We start from the raw sequence: 16,347 nt of genomic DNA, 5'->3' as shown, positions 1-16,347 counted from the left end.
GTGACAGCAGTGACCAAAGCAGTGACCACAGCAGTGACCGCAGCAGTGACCGCAGCAGTGACCGCAGCAGTGACCGCAGTGACCACAGCAGTGACTGAGTCAAATCGTGGCACTATTGAAAGAAAATTAAATTGATGGGAAAATGTCCAGTGTGTGTGTTTGTTTGTGTGTGTGTGTGTGTGTGTGATTGTGTGTGTGTGTTTTTGTGTGTGTGTGTGTGTGATTGTGTGTGTGTGTTTTTGTGTGTGTGTGTGTGTGTTTGTGTGTTTGTGTGTTTGTGTGTGTGTGTGTGTTTTTGTGTGTGTGTTTGTGTGTGTGTGTGTGTGATTGTGTGTGTTGAAAAAAAATTAAAAAAATTAAAAAAAATAAAAAAAGCTGTTTCTGATGAACATTTTCATGATTAAAATTAAACCTTATATTCTATTTATATTTTATTCCATCATCATAAAGTCACAGAGTCTGGCCCCGGTCTTCACTGCCCGGGCCATGTGGCCCTCAGGCTCAGGAGGATCTCCACGTCTCTTGGAGCTAAACAGAAGACTCCGAGCTCGTTCAGCGCTGCCTGAGGCGACGGGGCGAGTCCTGCTGGTCCAGAGCGTCCATGGTTCTGGTTCTGGTCCTGGTCCTGGTCCTGGTCCTGGTCCTGGTCCTGGTCCTGGTCCTGGTCCTGGTCCTGGTCCTGGTCCTGGAGAAGGTCTCGGAGCAGGAGGGCGGAGCCCACGCTGAGGGTCAGCACCAGACACGCCTCCTTCACACTGTGGACACACACAGGCTCTGAAGATCTGAACTGAAGCAGCTTCAGGAGCTTAATGACCCAAAGGACCAGGTCCAGGACACAAGGAGGTGCTCAGAGTAGAGCCGCTGTTCATATGTTCTGGAGCCTCCTGGACAAAGTGTCCCTGAGGACGTGTCCATGTCCCACCAGGTTCAGACTGTTACGTCCCACGTGAAACCTTCGTGTTTCTGAAGTGTTTATGTCTCAGAGCTAACGCTAACATCAGAGCTAATGCTAACATCAGAGCTAACGCTAACATCAGAGCTAACGCTAACGCTAACATCAGAGCTAATGCTAACATCAGAGCTAACATCAGAGCTAACGCTAACATCAGAGCTAATGCTAACATCAGAGCTAACGCTAACATCAGAGCTAACGCTAACGCTAACATCAGAGCTAATGCTAACATCAGAGCTAACATCAGAGCTAACGCTAACATCAGAGCTAACGCTAACATCAGAGCTAACGCTAACATCAGAGCTAACGCTAACATCAGAGCTAACATCAGAGCTAATGCTAACATCAGAGCTAATGCTAACACAAGAAGGCTAAAAGGCAGTCACTACACACCAGGCAAGAATGTTCTCTCTTGGGTCTGGGTTAAACCCCAAACCCAGAGGTCCCCAACCACTGGTCCGCACCACGTTTGCTCCCGGGCCCCACAAAAACCTGAGGGGCCGCCACGAGGGGCCGCCATAATATGGGTTAGGGTCAAACGAGACTAGCTCATATATGAGCTAGTCTCATATATGAGCTAGTGCTAACCGTTTGACGCGTCCCCCTACCCCCTGTCTCCGCCCCCTGCTTTATGAAACAAGAGCGAGTGAAAAGAGTCAAATACATGAAAGTTGATGAAAAACATGTTTGACCAGAGGCTTTAGATTGACACTCACTGTTTGAAGAGGTTCTCGGGGCGTTTGCAGTGAAGTCCGAACAGAGGGAACATGTTCCTGCTCATGTCGAACTGGAGCTGAGCCGCGCCCCCGGCTCCGAAGTGATTACACAGGATGACCTGGAACAGCAGGAGAGCCCGGTTCAGACCCGGTCCTGATCCGGTCCTGACCCGACCCGGTCCAGACCAGACCCGGTCCTGACCCGGTCCAGACCCGGTCCAGACCCGGTCCAGACCAGACCCGGTTCAGACCAGACCCGGTCCTGACCCGGTCCAGACCCGGTCCAGACCCGGTCCTGACCCGGTCCTGACCCGGTCCTGACCCGGTCCTGACCCGGTCCTGACCCGGTCCAGACCCGATCCTGACCCGGTTTACCTCCTGGTAGATGAAGGCGTCGAGCCGCTCGGCGAGGCCCTGCCATGTGACCTGGAAAAGGGGCAGACTCAGGGCCGTGTGCAGCTGCAGGAGGCGGTCCCTCACGCAAAGCATCATGGGACACGCCGAGGAGGACAAGGACATGACGGTGTGATCCTGCTGCGACGCCAACGACAGCCACCTGCCCTCAAGAAACACAAGAACATCTGACCTCCAGAACATCTGACCTCCAGAACATCTGACCTCCAGAACACCTGACCTCCAGAACACCTGACCTCCAGAACACCTGACCTCCTGAACACCTGACCTCCTGAACACCTGACCTCCTGAACACCTGACCTCCTGAACACCTGACCTCCTGAACACCTGACCTCCAGAACATCTGACCTCCAGAACACCTGACCTCCAGAACACCTGACCTCCTGAACACCTGACCTCCTGAACACCTGACCTCCTGAACACCTGACCTCCTGAACACCTGACCTCCTGAACACCTGACCTCCTGAACATCTGACCTCCAGAACACCTGACCTCCTGAACACCTGACCTCCTGAACATCTGACCTCCTGAACATCTGACCTCCTGAACATCTGACCTCCTGAACACCTGACCTCCTGAACACCTGACCTCCTGAACATCTGACCTCCTGAACATCTGACCTCCAGAACATCTGACCTCCTGAACATCTGAGCTCCTGAACATCTGACCTCCTGAACATCTGACCTCCTGAGCTCCTGAACATCTGAGCTCCTGAACATCTGACCTCCTGAACATCTGACCTCCTGAACATCTGACCTCCTGAACATCTGACCTCCTGAACATCTGAGCTCCTGAACATCTGACCTCCTGAACATCTGACCTCCTGAACATCTGAGCTCCTGAACATCTGAGCTCCTGAACATCTGACCTCCTGAACATCTGACCTCCTGAACATCTGACCTCCTGAACATCTGACCTCCTGAACATCTGAGCTCCTGAACATCGCGGCAATTTAGGCTCGGTTAGCTTCAAACACTGCTGAGACATGGCCAGCCTCTGTTTACACCCCCACTTTCACAGGGTGGGCGTGGCACACACACGCGTCGCCCACACGTCCCCCACACGCGTCCCCCACTCACGCGTCCCTCACACGTCCCCCTCAGGTCCCTCACACGTCCCCCTCAGGTCCCTCACACGTCCCCCTCAGGTCCCTCACACGTCCCCCACACGTCCCTCACAGGTTCTCACCGGTCTTGGCGGTAGGGTCGGGCCTTCTCAGACACCTCTCTCATGATGGCGTCCAGGAGTCGTCCCGTCATGTCCGTTTTGAGCCGGTCCAAAAGCGCCAACAGGCCCTGGAACAGAGACGTCTCCAGAGACGCCAAGCGGCCGAGGTCAGTGATGTCCAGGCCCTGGAGAACGCCGTCGTCGCCCAGAGACACGGCGGCCTGCTGCAGCTGCAGGAAGAACTGGACACGACAGAGAAGATTCAGTCTGTGCTCGAGTAGGGCCACGTGAGAAGGTCAGAGGTCACTGAAGGTCAGAGGTCACTGCGTACCACGTTGTCCTCCCAGTCGCACAAGATGGTGGAGATGTAGTTCACCGCGTTGAGGATGGCACAATACCGAGCCCCCAGCGGCGCCCGGGACTCCTCCTTCATCACCTGCAAAAACCACACGCCATGTCACGATCACGCTTCATCACGATCACGCTTCATCACGCTTCATCACGCTTCATCACGCTTCATCACGCTTCATCACGATCACGCTTCATCACGCTTCATCACGATCACGCTTCATCACGCTTCATCACGCTTCATCACGCTTCATCACGATCACGCTTCATCACGATCACGCTTCATCACGCTTCATCACGATCACGCTTCATCACGCTTCATCACGCTTCATCACGATCACGCTTCATCACGCTTCATCACGATCACGCTTCATCACGCTTCATCACGCTTCATCACGATCACGCTTCATCACGCTTCATCACGATCACGCTTCATCACGATCACGCTTCATCACGATCACGCTTCATCACGCTTCATCACGCTTCATCACGATCACGCTTCATCACGATCACGCTTCATCACGCTTCATCACGATCCATCACGATCACGCTTCATCACGCTTCATCACGATCACGCTTCATCACGCTTCATCACGATCACGCTTCATCACGCTTCATCACGATCACGCTTCATCTCGATCACGCTTCATCACGATCACGCTTCATCACGCTTCATCACGATCACGCTTCATCACGCTTCATCACGATCACGCTTCATCACGCTTCATCACGATCACGCTTCATCACGATCACGCTTCATCTCGATCACGCTTCATCACGATCACGCTTCATCACGATCACGCTTCATCACGCTTCATCACGATCACGCTTCATCACGATCACGCTTCATCACGATCACGCTTCATCTCGATCACGCTTCATCACGATCACGCTTCATCTCGATCACGCTTCATCTCGATCACGCTTCATCTCGATCACGCTTCATCTCGATCACGCTTCATCACGATCAAGCTTCATCACGATCCATCACGATCACACTTCATCTCGATCACGATCACGCTTCATCACGATCACGCTTCATCTCGATCACGCTTCATCTCGATCACGCTTCATCTCGATCACGCTTCATCTCGATCACGCTTCATCACAATCACACTTCATCACGATTACGCTTCATCACACTTCATCAAGATCACGCTTCATCTCGATCATGATCACACTTCATCACATCACGATCACGCTTCATCACGATCACGCTTCATCTTGATCACGATCACACTTCATCACATCACGATCACGCTTCATCACGATCACGCTTCATCACGATCACGCTTCATCACGATCACGCTTCATCACGATCGCGCTTCATCACGATCACGCTTCTTCACGATCACGCTTCTTCACGATCACGCTTCATCACGATCACGATCACGCTTCATCACGATCACGCTTCATCACGATCACGCTTCATCACACTTCATCACGATCACGCTTCATCACGATCACGCTTCATCACGATCACGCTTCATCACGCTTCATCACGATCACGCTTCATCACGATCACGCTTCATCACAATCACGATCACGCTTCATCACGATCACGCTTCATCACGATCAAGCTTCATCACGATCCATCACGATCACACTTCATCTCGATCACGATCACGCTTCATCACGATCACGCTTCATCTCGATCACGCTTCATCTCGATCACGCTTCATCTCGATCACGCTTCATCTCGATCACGCTTCATCTCGATCACGCTTCATCACGATCAAGCTTCATCTCGATCACGATCACGCTTCATCACGATCACGCTTCATCTCGATCACGCTTCATCTCGATCACGCTTCATCTCGATCACGCTTCATCTCGATCACGCTTCATCACGATCACACTTCATCACGATTACGCTTCATCACACTTCATCAAGATCACGCTTCATCTCGATCATGATCACACTTCATCACATCACGATCACGCTTCATCACGATCACGCTTCATCTTGATCACGATCACACTTCATCACATCACGATCACGCTTCATCACGATCACGCTTCATCACGATCACGCTTCTTCACGATCACGCTTCTTCACGATCACGCTTCATCACGATCACGCTTCATCACGATCACGATCACGCTTCATCACGATCACGCTTCATCACGATCACGATCACGCTTCATCACACTTCATCACGATCACGCTTCATCACGATCACGCTTCATCACGCTTCATCACGATCACGCTTCATCACGATCACGCTTCATCACGATCACACTTCATCACGATCACGCTTCATCACGCTTCATCACGATCACGCTTCATCACGCTTCATCACGATCACGCTTCATCACGATCACGCTTCATCACGATCACGCTTCATCACGATCACGCTTCATCACGCTTCATCACGATCACGCTTCATCACGATCACGCTTCATCACGATCACGCTTCATCACGCTTCATCACGATCACGCTTCATCACGATCACGCTTCATCACGATCACGATCACGCTTCATCACACTTCATCACGATCACGCTTCATCACGATCACGCTTCATCACGCTTCATCACGATCACGCTTCATCACGATCACGCTTCATCACACTTCATCACGATCACGCTTCATCACGATCACGCTTCATCACACTTCATCACGATCACGCTTCATCACGATCACGCTTCATCACGCTTCATCACGATCACGCTTCATCACGATCACGCTTCATCACGATCACGATCACGATCACGCTTCATCACACTTCATCACGATCACGCTTCATCACGATCACGCTTCATCACGATCACGCTTCATCACGATCACGCTTCATCACGATCACGCTTCATCACGATCACGCTTCATCACAAGGTCAAATGTTCGGACCTGAGTGAGTCGGATGCGGAAGTCGTCCACGAGTTCTCGCTGCAGCTCCAGAAACTTCAGCTGAGCCGCGGCGCACGGTAACCCACGGTAACGGTCTGAGGGCGGAGCATTACAGCAGGATTATGAGACAGCAGGTCCAGACCCGGCGCCCAGATCAGTCCTCACCTGTGATGACCTGCAGCAGGGTCATGAAGGTCTCAGCACAGTCTGGAGCCTTGAGTTCGTCCACGTCACTGATGTCTTTGTACTGAGACGTCCAGGAGCCTTCAGAGGACAACATGGAGTCCACTTTCTCCAGAGCCACTGAAACAGACCAGGACATTATCGTCATCATCATCATCATCATCATCATCATCATCATCATCATCATCATCATCATCATCATCATCATCATCATCATCATCATCATCCTCTCTTGACTTGACCTTTGGTGAGGGTTAAATATATTAAATACATTTTATAAGAAAATTATGGAAGTCAAGGCACCAAATAAAGGCTTTTTAACATGAAGAGTGGAGGATCTCCAGGAGCATTGGGGAGCATTGTGGAGGATCTCCAGGAGCATTGGGGAGCATTGTGGAGGATCTCCAGGAGCATTGTGGAGGATCTCCAGGCGCATTGTGGAGGATCTCCAGGCGCATTGTGGAGGATCTCCAGGAGCATTGTGGAGGATCTCCAGGAGCATTGTGGAGGATCTCCAGGAGCATTGTGGAGGATCTCCAGGAGCATTGTGGAGGATCTCCAGGAGCATTGTGGAGGATCTCCAGGAGCATTGTGTGATGCAGGTGTGTGTCCTCACTCTTCTTCTCCATGGAGAGCCACTTCTGCAGCAGGTTTTCCTCCAGCAGCAGATGCAGAAGTCCAGGCACAGACGGCGGGAGAGAGTGAGCTCCTCGAAGCTCCTTCTCAAAGTGTAGAACCTCCTCCACCAGGTGTGAGAAAAGCGCGTCGTCGTAGAGCAGCCGAGACGCGTGGCTCTGGACCTTCAGCTGCACCAGAGCCAGAAGACCACGGCCGAGGTCCACCTGGAACCGGAGAGGAACCAGAGAGAAGACCATATCAGGACCAGGGCAGGACCAGAGCAGGACAGTCAGAACCTTCTGCTGCTGCAGCTGTGAAACTCCAGGTCGGGTTCAGATCCTGGATTCGTGGACTCGCCTTGGCACTGACTCCGGCCCCAGCTCGGTCCAGAACCGGCTGGATCTTCTCCTCCAGAAAGGCAGAGCTGTGACTGAGCCACACCAGAACCTGAGTCAGGTACCACTCGGGCTGAGGACAGAGGAACCAGAGCAGAACCTTTACCAGAAGAAGAGACGGCGAGAGGAACATCTGGAGCAAAGACCATGGTCAGTGCAGCTCCTGGCGAGGCAGAAGAACGGTCCAGACCTTGCTCAGAGAGTTGGTTTGTCGGTTCCCGTAGAAGTGGAACTTGAACCTTTTGGCGAGCGGCAGCAGCATGATCTGGAGCGGGAGACACACTTCCTGTTTACGCCCCGCGGAACCCTGGGTAATGATGTCGTCCCTGAGTTTATGAAGATGTGAGGGAAAAACACCACAGACGGTTCACAAACGAGCGGCGAGCGGCTCGAGCAGACGCTGGAACAAAGGATACGAGTTCTGCAGCGCCAGCAGCTGTGAAACCAACGCCTCGAGCTGAGCGGACAGTTCCCCGGCGTTTGGAGGAACCGTCAGAGTCTGAGTGGGAGGAGCGAGAATGGGCCAGTGCAGCGCCGCCAGGACCGCCTCCAAATCACTGCAAAGACGAGAAATATGAATATGAAATATAATATATACGTTTGTGGTCTGGTCACGGTCGCGGCGGTCGTGGTCACGGTGGCCGTGGTCACGGTCGTGGTGGTCGCGGTCACGGTCGTGGTGGTCGCGGTTGTGGTGGTCACGGTCGTGGTGGTCGCGGTTGTGGTGGTCACGGTCGTGGTGGTCGCGGTGGTCGTGGTCACACCTGGTGAGACGATCTTTGAGGATCTTGTGCCAGAACTGGAGTGTCTGCTGCAGGAAGTTCAGGAGGTGAGAACATCTGGACTCTCTGAGTCCCACGACCAGAGCCGCCATTTTGTCCACGGCGGAGACAGCGTCCCACACGCTGTTGGTCATGAGACACTGCTGGACCAACGAGCTGAAACACACAAGAGACCCCTGACCGATGAGACCCCTCACACACACTAGCTTTAGCCACGCCCCTCACACACACTAGCTTTAGCCACGCCCCTCACACACACTAGCTTTAGCCACGCCCCTCACACACACTAGCTTTAGCCGCGCCCCTCACACACACTAGCTTTAGCCACGCCCCTCACACGCACTAGCTTTAGCCGCGCCCCTCACACACACTAGCTTTAGCCGCGCCCCTCACACACACTAGCTTTAGCCGCGCCCCACACACACACACACACTAGCTTTAGCCACGCCCCTCACACACACTAGCTTTAGCCACGCCCCTCACACACACTAGCTTTAGCCACGCCCCTCACACACACAAGCTTTAGCCGCGCCCCTCACACACACAAGCTTTAGCCGCGCCCCTCACACACACTAGCTTTAGCCACGCCCCTCACACACACTAGCTTTAGCCGCGCCCCTCACACACACTAGCTTTAGCCACGCCCCTCACACACACACTAGCTTTAGCCACGCCCCTCACACACACTAGCTTTAGCCGCGCCCCTCACACACACTAGCTTTAGCCATGCCCCTCACACGCACTAGCTTTAGCCGCGCCCCTCACACGCACTAGCTTTAGCCGCGCCCCTCACACACACTAGCTTTAGCCGCGCCCCTCACACACACTAGCTTTAGCCGCGCCCCTCACACACACTAGCTTTAGCCGCGCCCCTCACACACACTAGCTTTAGCCACGCCCCTCACACACACTAGCTTTAGCCACGCCCCTCACACACACTAGCTTTAGCCACGCCCCTCACACACACTAGCTTTAGCCACGCCCCTCACACGCACTAGCTTTAGCCGCGCCCCTCACACACACACTAGCTTTAGCCGCGCCCCTCACACACACTAGCTTTAGCCGCGCCCCTCACACACACTAGCTTTAGCCAAGCCCCACACACACACTAGCTTTAGCCACGCCCCTCACACACACTAGCTTTAGCCACGCCCCTCACACACACAAGCTTTAGCCGCGCCCCTCACACACACTAGCTTTAGCCACGCCCCTCACACACACTAGCTTTAGCCGCGCCCCTCACACACACTAGCTTTAGCCACGCCCCTCACACACACTAGCTTTAGCCAAGCCCCACACACACACACACACACTAGCTTTAGCCACGCCCCTCACACACACTAGCTTTAGCCGCGCCCCTCACACACACTAGCTTTAGCCACGCCCCTCACACACACACTAGCTTTAGCCACGCCCCTCACACACACACTAGCTTTAGCCACGCCCCTCACACACACTAGCTTTAGCCACGCCCCTCACACACACTAGCTTTAGCCACGCCCCTCACACACACTAGCTTTAGCCACGCCCCTCTTAAAGTACCTGAGTTCTTCCGTTTGCTGGAGACACTGCAGATACTTCATGTGTTTCTCGATGACGTCCACCTGAAGAAAAGCCTCTCCAAAGCTGTCCATGCAGGGACGGATTGTGTCCAGGTGCTGAGACATGGACATGTGAAAGAGGTCCAGATCCAGTCCAGGTCCCGGTCCAGTCCAGGTCCTGTCCCGTCCTAGGTCCCGGTCCCAGGTCCCGGTCCCGTCTCGGTCCCGTCCCGGTCCCGTCTCGGTCCTGTCCCGGTCAGGTGTGTCTCACCTGGCTGAGATCTTCAGAGACCTGCTCGTCTCTCTTCAGCAGGTCTTGGCTCTTCTCGGACGCGTCCTTCGCGGCTCTGAGCGCTGACGACACTCGAGGAGGAAAACCGTCCGCCTCGGTCCGGACCTGACGCGGACAGAGCACGTTACCATGGCGATGAAACCGTCACCATCACACGCTCTCAGTCATTATAAAACATCATTCATGCGTCAGGTCTAAAGCTCTGGACATAAGTTCTGGACAGTGTGACTGACCTGCTCCTGCAGCGCCTCCGTCTCCTCCTGCAGCCGCTCCAGCAGCTCTCCAGCCCGGCGCAGGGACTTCAGGTCCGGCAGCTCGCTCCGGAGCAGCTCCAAGCCAAGGTCCGGGCTCTGGTCCCGGGTCTGGTCCGGGCTCTGGTCCCGGGTCTGGTCCGGGCTCTGGTCCCGGGTCTGGTCCGGGCTCTGGTCCCGGGTCTGATCCGGCGGCTCCTCGGCCATGTTTACGTCAGTTGTGCTCATGGTTGTGGTGATGTTGCTTTGAGCTGTCGCCGCCATGTTTTTACCCAGCGCTCACGTCATGACGTCATGACGTCCAGTGCCTACGTCATGACGTACAGTGCCACGCACTTATTCCACAGTGAAGGTGCAGTATCGCCCCCTGGCGGCGAAGACGTGTCTCTGCATATTTCAGGCCCAAAATAATCGTTCGACCGTGAAATATAATTATAGAAGTAATAATATTATTAATGCGATTAAAAATGTGATTAATAAAGTGATTATGTGTCGTGTAGTTCCGCATTCGTCCAGGAGGGGTCCGTTGTAGAAAAGAAAAGTCTGGACTCTCATCCAAGAGTCATTTTCAATCTGAGAATCGAGACCGGGCGGAGCCTCTTGATAAAGGGTGTTGTAGGTTTCACTTGAGACTGAACTGTAACGAGCCATCGACATCAGACTGTAACCGCACTTATACTGACTAATACTGTGATTAATGACATTAATCACAGTATTAGTCACAATCACAGTATTAATTATAACAGTGATAACGAGGGCGTCAAACACATCGAGTCAGGATAACTTTGTTTTATTAGTTTATACTTAAACAATGGTTTTAAGTGGGAATGAGACTGGTCATGTGGTCAGGTTAGACCGGTCACGTGGTCAAGTTAGACTGGTCATGCGGTCAGGTTAGACTGGTCACGTGGTCAAGTTAGACTGGTCATGCGGTCAGGTTAGACTGGTCACGTGGTCAAGTTAGACTGGTCATGCGGTCAGGTTAGACTGGTCATGCGGTCAGGTTAGACTGGTCATGTGGTCAGTCATGTGGTCAGGTTAGACTGGTCATGTGGTCAGTCATGTGGTCAGGTTAGACTGGTCATGTGGTCAGGTTAGACTGGTCACGTGCTGAACGTTTCATTATTTGATCTGTTGGAATAAAGTCAACAAAAGATGAAAGTGAACATTGTGTGAGTGCATTGTGGGTCAAGGTGCATCGTGGGTCAAGGTGCATTGTGGGTCAAGGTGCATCGTGGGTCAAGGTGCATTGTGGGTCAAGGTGGGTCAAAGGATCCAACGTGGATTCATCTGAAGATCTTCAGGGGCCGAGGGGCCGTTTGAGAGAGGGGGAGGACATTCAGCAAATTGTTGGAAAAAACACTGCTCTTGTTGTGAAATACGCCCCCTGGTGTTCAAAAGTGGAATTTTTTACACTTTGAAATCCCCCGGATCGATTATGACCCTCTGATGTTGAAGTTCTGTTTAGTCCTGGTTTGGACCCGGTTTAGACCCGGTTTAGACTCGGTTTAGACCCGGTTTAGACCCGGTTTAGACCCGGTTTAGACCCGGTTTAGACTCGGTTTAGACCCGGTTTAGACCCGGTTTAGACTCGGTTTAGAGTGGGTGAAACACTAATATTTAATGCATGTAAAATAAAAGCTCAGAGTCAGTTTAAAACCCTAATAAACCTTTAATTTGAAGTCTGTACATTTGACCCGTTCCATTGGACGGTTTGACATGCGACTCGTCTGCCGCTTTGCATTCTGGGACGCGGCAAAAAGCAGCACATTGACCGCTGCAGATCGTGGTCAGAATAAGCACTTCATATATGTACAATGTACAATGTTTACAGAAAAATAAGATAAGATAATCCGTTCGGAGAAAAGAAACGCCTCTTACATGTCAGCACAAAGTCACACGCAGCGCCGCCATGACAAAAATATATGTGACCACCAACGAGACCACCAACGAGACCACCACCGAGATCACCACCGAGACCGCCACCGAGACCGCCAACGAGACCGCCAACGTGACCGCCAACGTGACCGCCAACGAGACCGCCAACGAGACCGCCAACGTGACCACCACCGAGACCACCAACGAGATCACCACCGAGATCACCACCGAGATCACCACCGAGACCACCACCGAGACCGCCAACGAGACCGCCAACGTGACCGCCAACGAGACCGCCACCGAGACCACCAACGAGACCACCACCGAGACCGCCAACGAGACCGCCAACGTGACCGCCAACGAGACCGCCACCGAGACCGCCAACGTGACCGCCAACGAGACCACCACCGAGACCACCACCGAGACCACCACCGAGTCCACCAACGTGACCACCACCGAGACCACCACCGAGACCACCAACGAGACCGCCAACGTGACCGCCAACGAGACCGCCACCGAGACCACCACCGAGCCCACCAACGTGACCACCACCGAGACCACCACCGAGACCACCACCGAGACCACCAACGAGCCCACCAACGTGACCACCACCGAGACCACCACCGAGACCACCACCGAGACCACCAACGAGCCCACCAACGTGACCACCAACGTGACCACCACCGAGACCACCACCGAGATCACCACCGAGATCACCACCGAGACCACCAACGTGACCGCCAACGAGACCGCCACCGAGACCGCCAACGTGACCGCCAACGAGACCGCCAACGAGACCCGCCAACGTGACCACCAACGAGACCACCAACGAGACCGCCAACGTGACCGCCAACGAGACCGCCACCGAGACCGCCAACGTGACCGCCAACGAGACCCGCCAACGAGACCGCCAACGTGACCGCCAACGTGACCGCCAACGAGACCGCCAACGAGACCGCCACCGAGACCGCCAACGAGCCCGCCAACGTGACCGCCAACGTGACCGCCAACGAGACCGCCAACGAGACCGCCAACGTGACCACCAACGTGACCACCAACGTGACCACCAACGTGACCACCAACGTGACCACCAACGAGACCACCAACGAGACCACGAACGAGACCACCAACGAGACCACCAACGAGACCACCAACGAGACCACCAACGAGACCACCAACGAGACCACCAACGTGACCACGAACGAGACCACCAACGTGACCACGAACGAGACCACCAACGAGACCACCAACGTGACCACCAACGAGACCACCAACGTGACCACGAACGAGACCACCAACGTGACCACGAACGAGACCACCAACGAGACCACCAACGTGACCACCAACGTGACCACCAACGAGACCACCAACGAGACCACGAACGAGACCACCAACGAGACCACCAACGAGACCACCAACGAGACCACCAACGAGACCACCAACGTGACCACGAACGAGACCACCAACGTGACCACGAACGAGACCACCAACGAGACCACCAACGTGACTACGAACGAGACCACCAACGTGACTACGAACGAGACCACCAACGTGACCACCAAGGAGACCGCCAACGTGACCACGAACGAGACCACCAACGAGACCACCAACGTGACCATGAACGAGACCACCAACGTGACCACGAACGAGACCACCAACGAGACCACCAACGTGACCACGAACGAGACCACCAACGTGACCACCAACGTGACCACCAACGAGACCACCAACGTGACCACCAACGTGACCACCAACGTGACCACCAACGAGACCACCAACGTGACCACCAACGTGACCACCAACGTGACCACCAACATGACTACGAACGAGACCACCAACGTGACCACGAACGAGACCACCAACGAGACCACCAACGTGACTACAAACGAGACCACCAACGTGACCACCAACGAGACCGCCAACGTGACCACGAACGAGACCACCAACGAGACCACCAACGTGACCACCAACATGACTACGAACGAGACCACCAACGTGACCACGAACGAGACCACCAACGTGACCACGAACGAGACCACCAACGAGACCACCAACGTGACCACGAACGAGACCACCAACGTGACTACGAACGAGACCACCAACGTGACCACCAACGAGCCCACCAACGTGACCACCAACGAGACCACCAACGTGACCACCAACGAGACCACCAACGTGACCACGAACGAGACCACCAACGAGACCACCAACATGACTACGAACGAGACCACCAACGTGACCACGAACGAGACCACCAACGTGACCACGAACGAGACCACGAACGAGACCACCAACGTGACCACGAACGAGACCACCAACGTGACTACGAACGAGACCACCAACGAGACCACCAACGAGACCACCAACGTGACCACCAACGAGACCACCAACGTGACCACCAACGTGACCACCAACGAGCCCACCAACGAGACCACCAACGAGACCACCAACGAGACCACCAACGTGACCACGAACGAGACCACGAACGAGACCACCAACGTGACCACGAACGAGACCACCAACGTGACTACGAACGAGACCACCAACGAGACCACCAACGTGACCATGAACGAGACCACCAACGTGACTACGAACGAGACCACCAACGTGACCACCAAGGAGACCGCCAACGTGACCACGAACGAGACCACCAACGAGACCACCAACATGACTACGAACGAGACCACCAACGTGACCACGAACGAGACCACCAACATGACTACAAACGAGACCACCAACGTGACCACCAACGAGACCGCCAACGTGACCACGAACGAGACCACCAACGAGACCACCAACGTGACCACCAACATGACTACGAACGAGACCACCAACGTGACCACGAACGAGACCACCAACGTGACCACGAACGAGACCACCAACGAGACCACCAACGTGACCACGAACGAGACCACCAACGTGACTACGAACGAGACCACCAACGTGACCACCAACGAGACCACCAACGTGACCACCAACATGACCACCAACGAGCCCACCAACGTGACCACCAACGAGACCACCAACGTGACCACGAACGAGACCACCAACGAGACCACCAACATGACTATGAACGAGACCACCAACATGACCACGAACGAGACCACCAACGTGACCACGAACGAGACCACCAACGTGACCACGAACGAGACCACCAACGTGACTACGAACGAGACCACCAACGTGACCACCAACGAGACCACCAACGAGACCACCAACGTGACCACCAACGAGACCACCAACGTGACCACCAACGAGACCACCAACGAGACCACCAACATGACTACGAACGAGACCACCAACGTGACTACGAACGAGACCACCAACGTGACCACGAACGAGACCACCAACGAGACCACCAACGTGACCACGAACGAGACCACCAACGAGACCACCAACGAGACCACCAACATGACTACGAACGAGACCACCAACGTGACTACGAACGAGACCACCAACGTGACCACGAACGAGACCACCAACGAGACCACCAACGAGACCACCAACGTGACCACCAACATGACCACCAACGAGCCCACCAACGTGACCACCAACGAGACCACCAACGTGACCACGAACGAGACCACCAACGAGACCACCAACATGACTATGAACGAGACCACCAACATGACCACGAACGAGACCACCAACGTGACCACGAACGAGACCACCAACGTGACCACGAACGAGACCACCAACGTGACTACGAACGAGACCACCAACGTGACCACCAACGAGACCACCAACGAGACCACCAACGTGACCACCAACGTGACCACCAACGTGACCACCAACGAGACCACCAACGTGACCACCAACGAGACCACCAACGTGACCACCAATGAGAACACGACCGTGAATGAGACCACGGACGAGAACACGACCGTGGTCTTGTCCGTGGTCCGTGGTTGTGCGTGTGTTGTGCGTGTTGTGTGTGTTGTGCGTGTTCTGTGTTGTGT

At 54.3% G+C, this 16,347-nt stretch overlaps 1 protein-coding gene across 1 annotated transcript; it reads right to left on the bottom strand.

Moving 5' to 3' along the window:
• Window positions 1-282: 282 nt before the first annotated feature.
• Window positions 283-10,788, bottom strand: rint1 (RAD50 interactor 1). The gene is made up of 15 exons (XM_072453378.1): window positions 10,493-10,788; window positions 10,239-10,364; window positions 9,969-10,084; window positions 8,409-8,582; window positions 8,061-8,201; window positions 7,835-7,970; window positions 7,607-7,717; window positions 7,248-7,473; window positions 6,614-6,751; window positions 6,449-6,543; window positions 3,581-3,685; window positions 3,271-3,491; window positions 2,044-2,224; window positions 1,669-1,787; window positions 283-755 (listed from the first exon to the last, which is right to left on the bottom strand). The coding sequence occupies exons 1-15, from the start codon at window positions 10,772-10,774 to the stop codon at window positions 473-475; spliced, it is 2,454 nt and encodes an 817-aa protein (XP_072309479.1). The 5' UTR covers window positions 10,775-10,788; the 3' UTR covers window positions 283-472.
• Between the last annotated feature and the right edge of the window lie 5,559 nt (window positions 10,789-16,347).

The sequence above is a fragment of the Eucyclogobius newberryi genome, unplaced genomic scaffold, assembly GCF_026437365.1.
Source record: "Eucyclogobius newberryi isolate DKJ021-1_F unplaced genomic scaffold, fEucNew1.0.hap1 SCAF_2, whole genome shotgun sequence".
In the NCBI taxonomy this organism is placed as follows: Eukaryota; Metazoa; Chordata; class Actinopteri; order Gobiiformes; family Gobiidae; genus Eucyclogobius; species Eucyclogobius newberryi.
Note: the sequence above shows the minus strand (reverse complement) of the source record. Positions and strands in the feature narration are given on the sequence as shown.

Coding starts and splice junctions, on each gene's coding strand:
- rint1 (XM_072453378.1), bottom strand. CDS start 10,774: ATGGCGGCGACAGCTCAAAGCAACATCACCACAACCATGAGCACAACT. Junction 7,971..8,060: donor CTGCTGGCGCTGCAGAACTC/GTATCCTTTGTT, acceptor TCATAAACTCAG/GGACGACATCATTACCCAGG. Junction 1,788..2,043: donor ACGCCTTCATCTACCAGGAG/GTAAACCGGGTC, acceptor CTGCTGTTCCAG/GTCATCCTGTGTAATCACTT.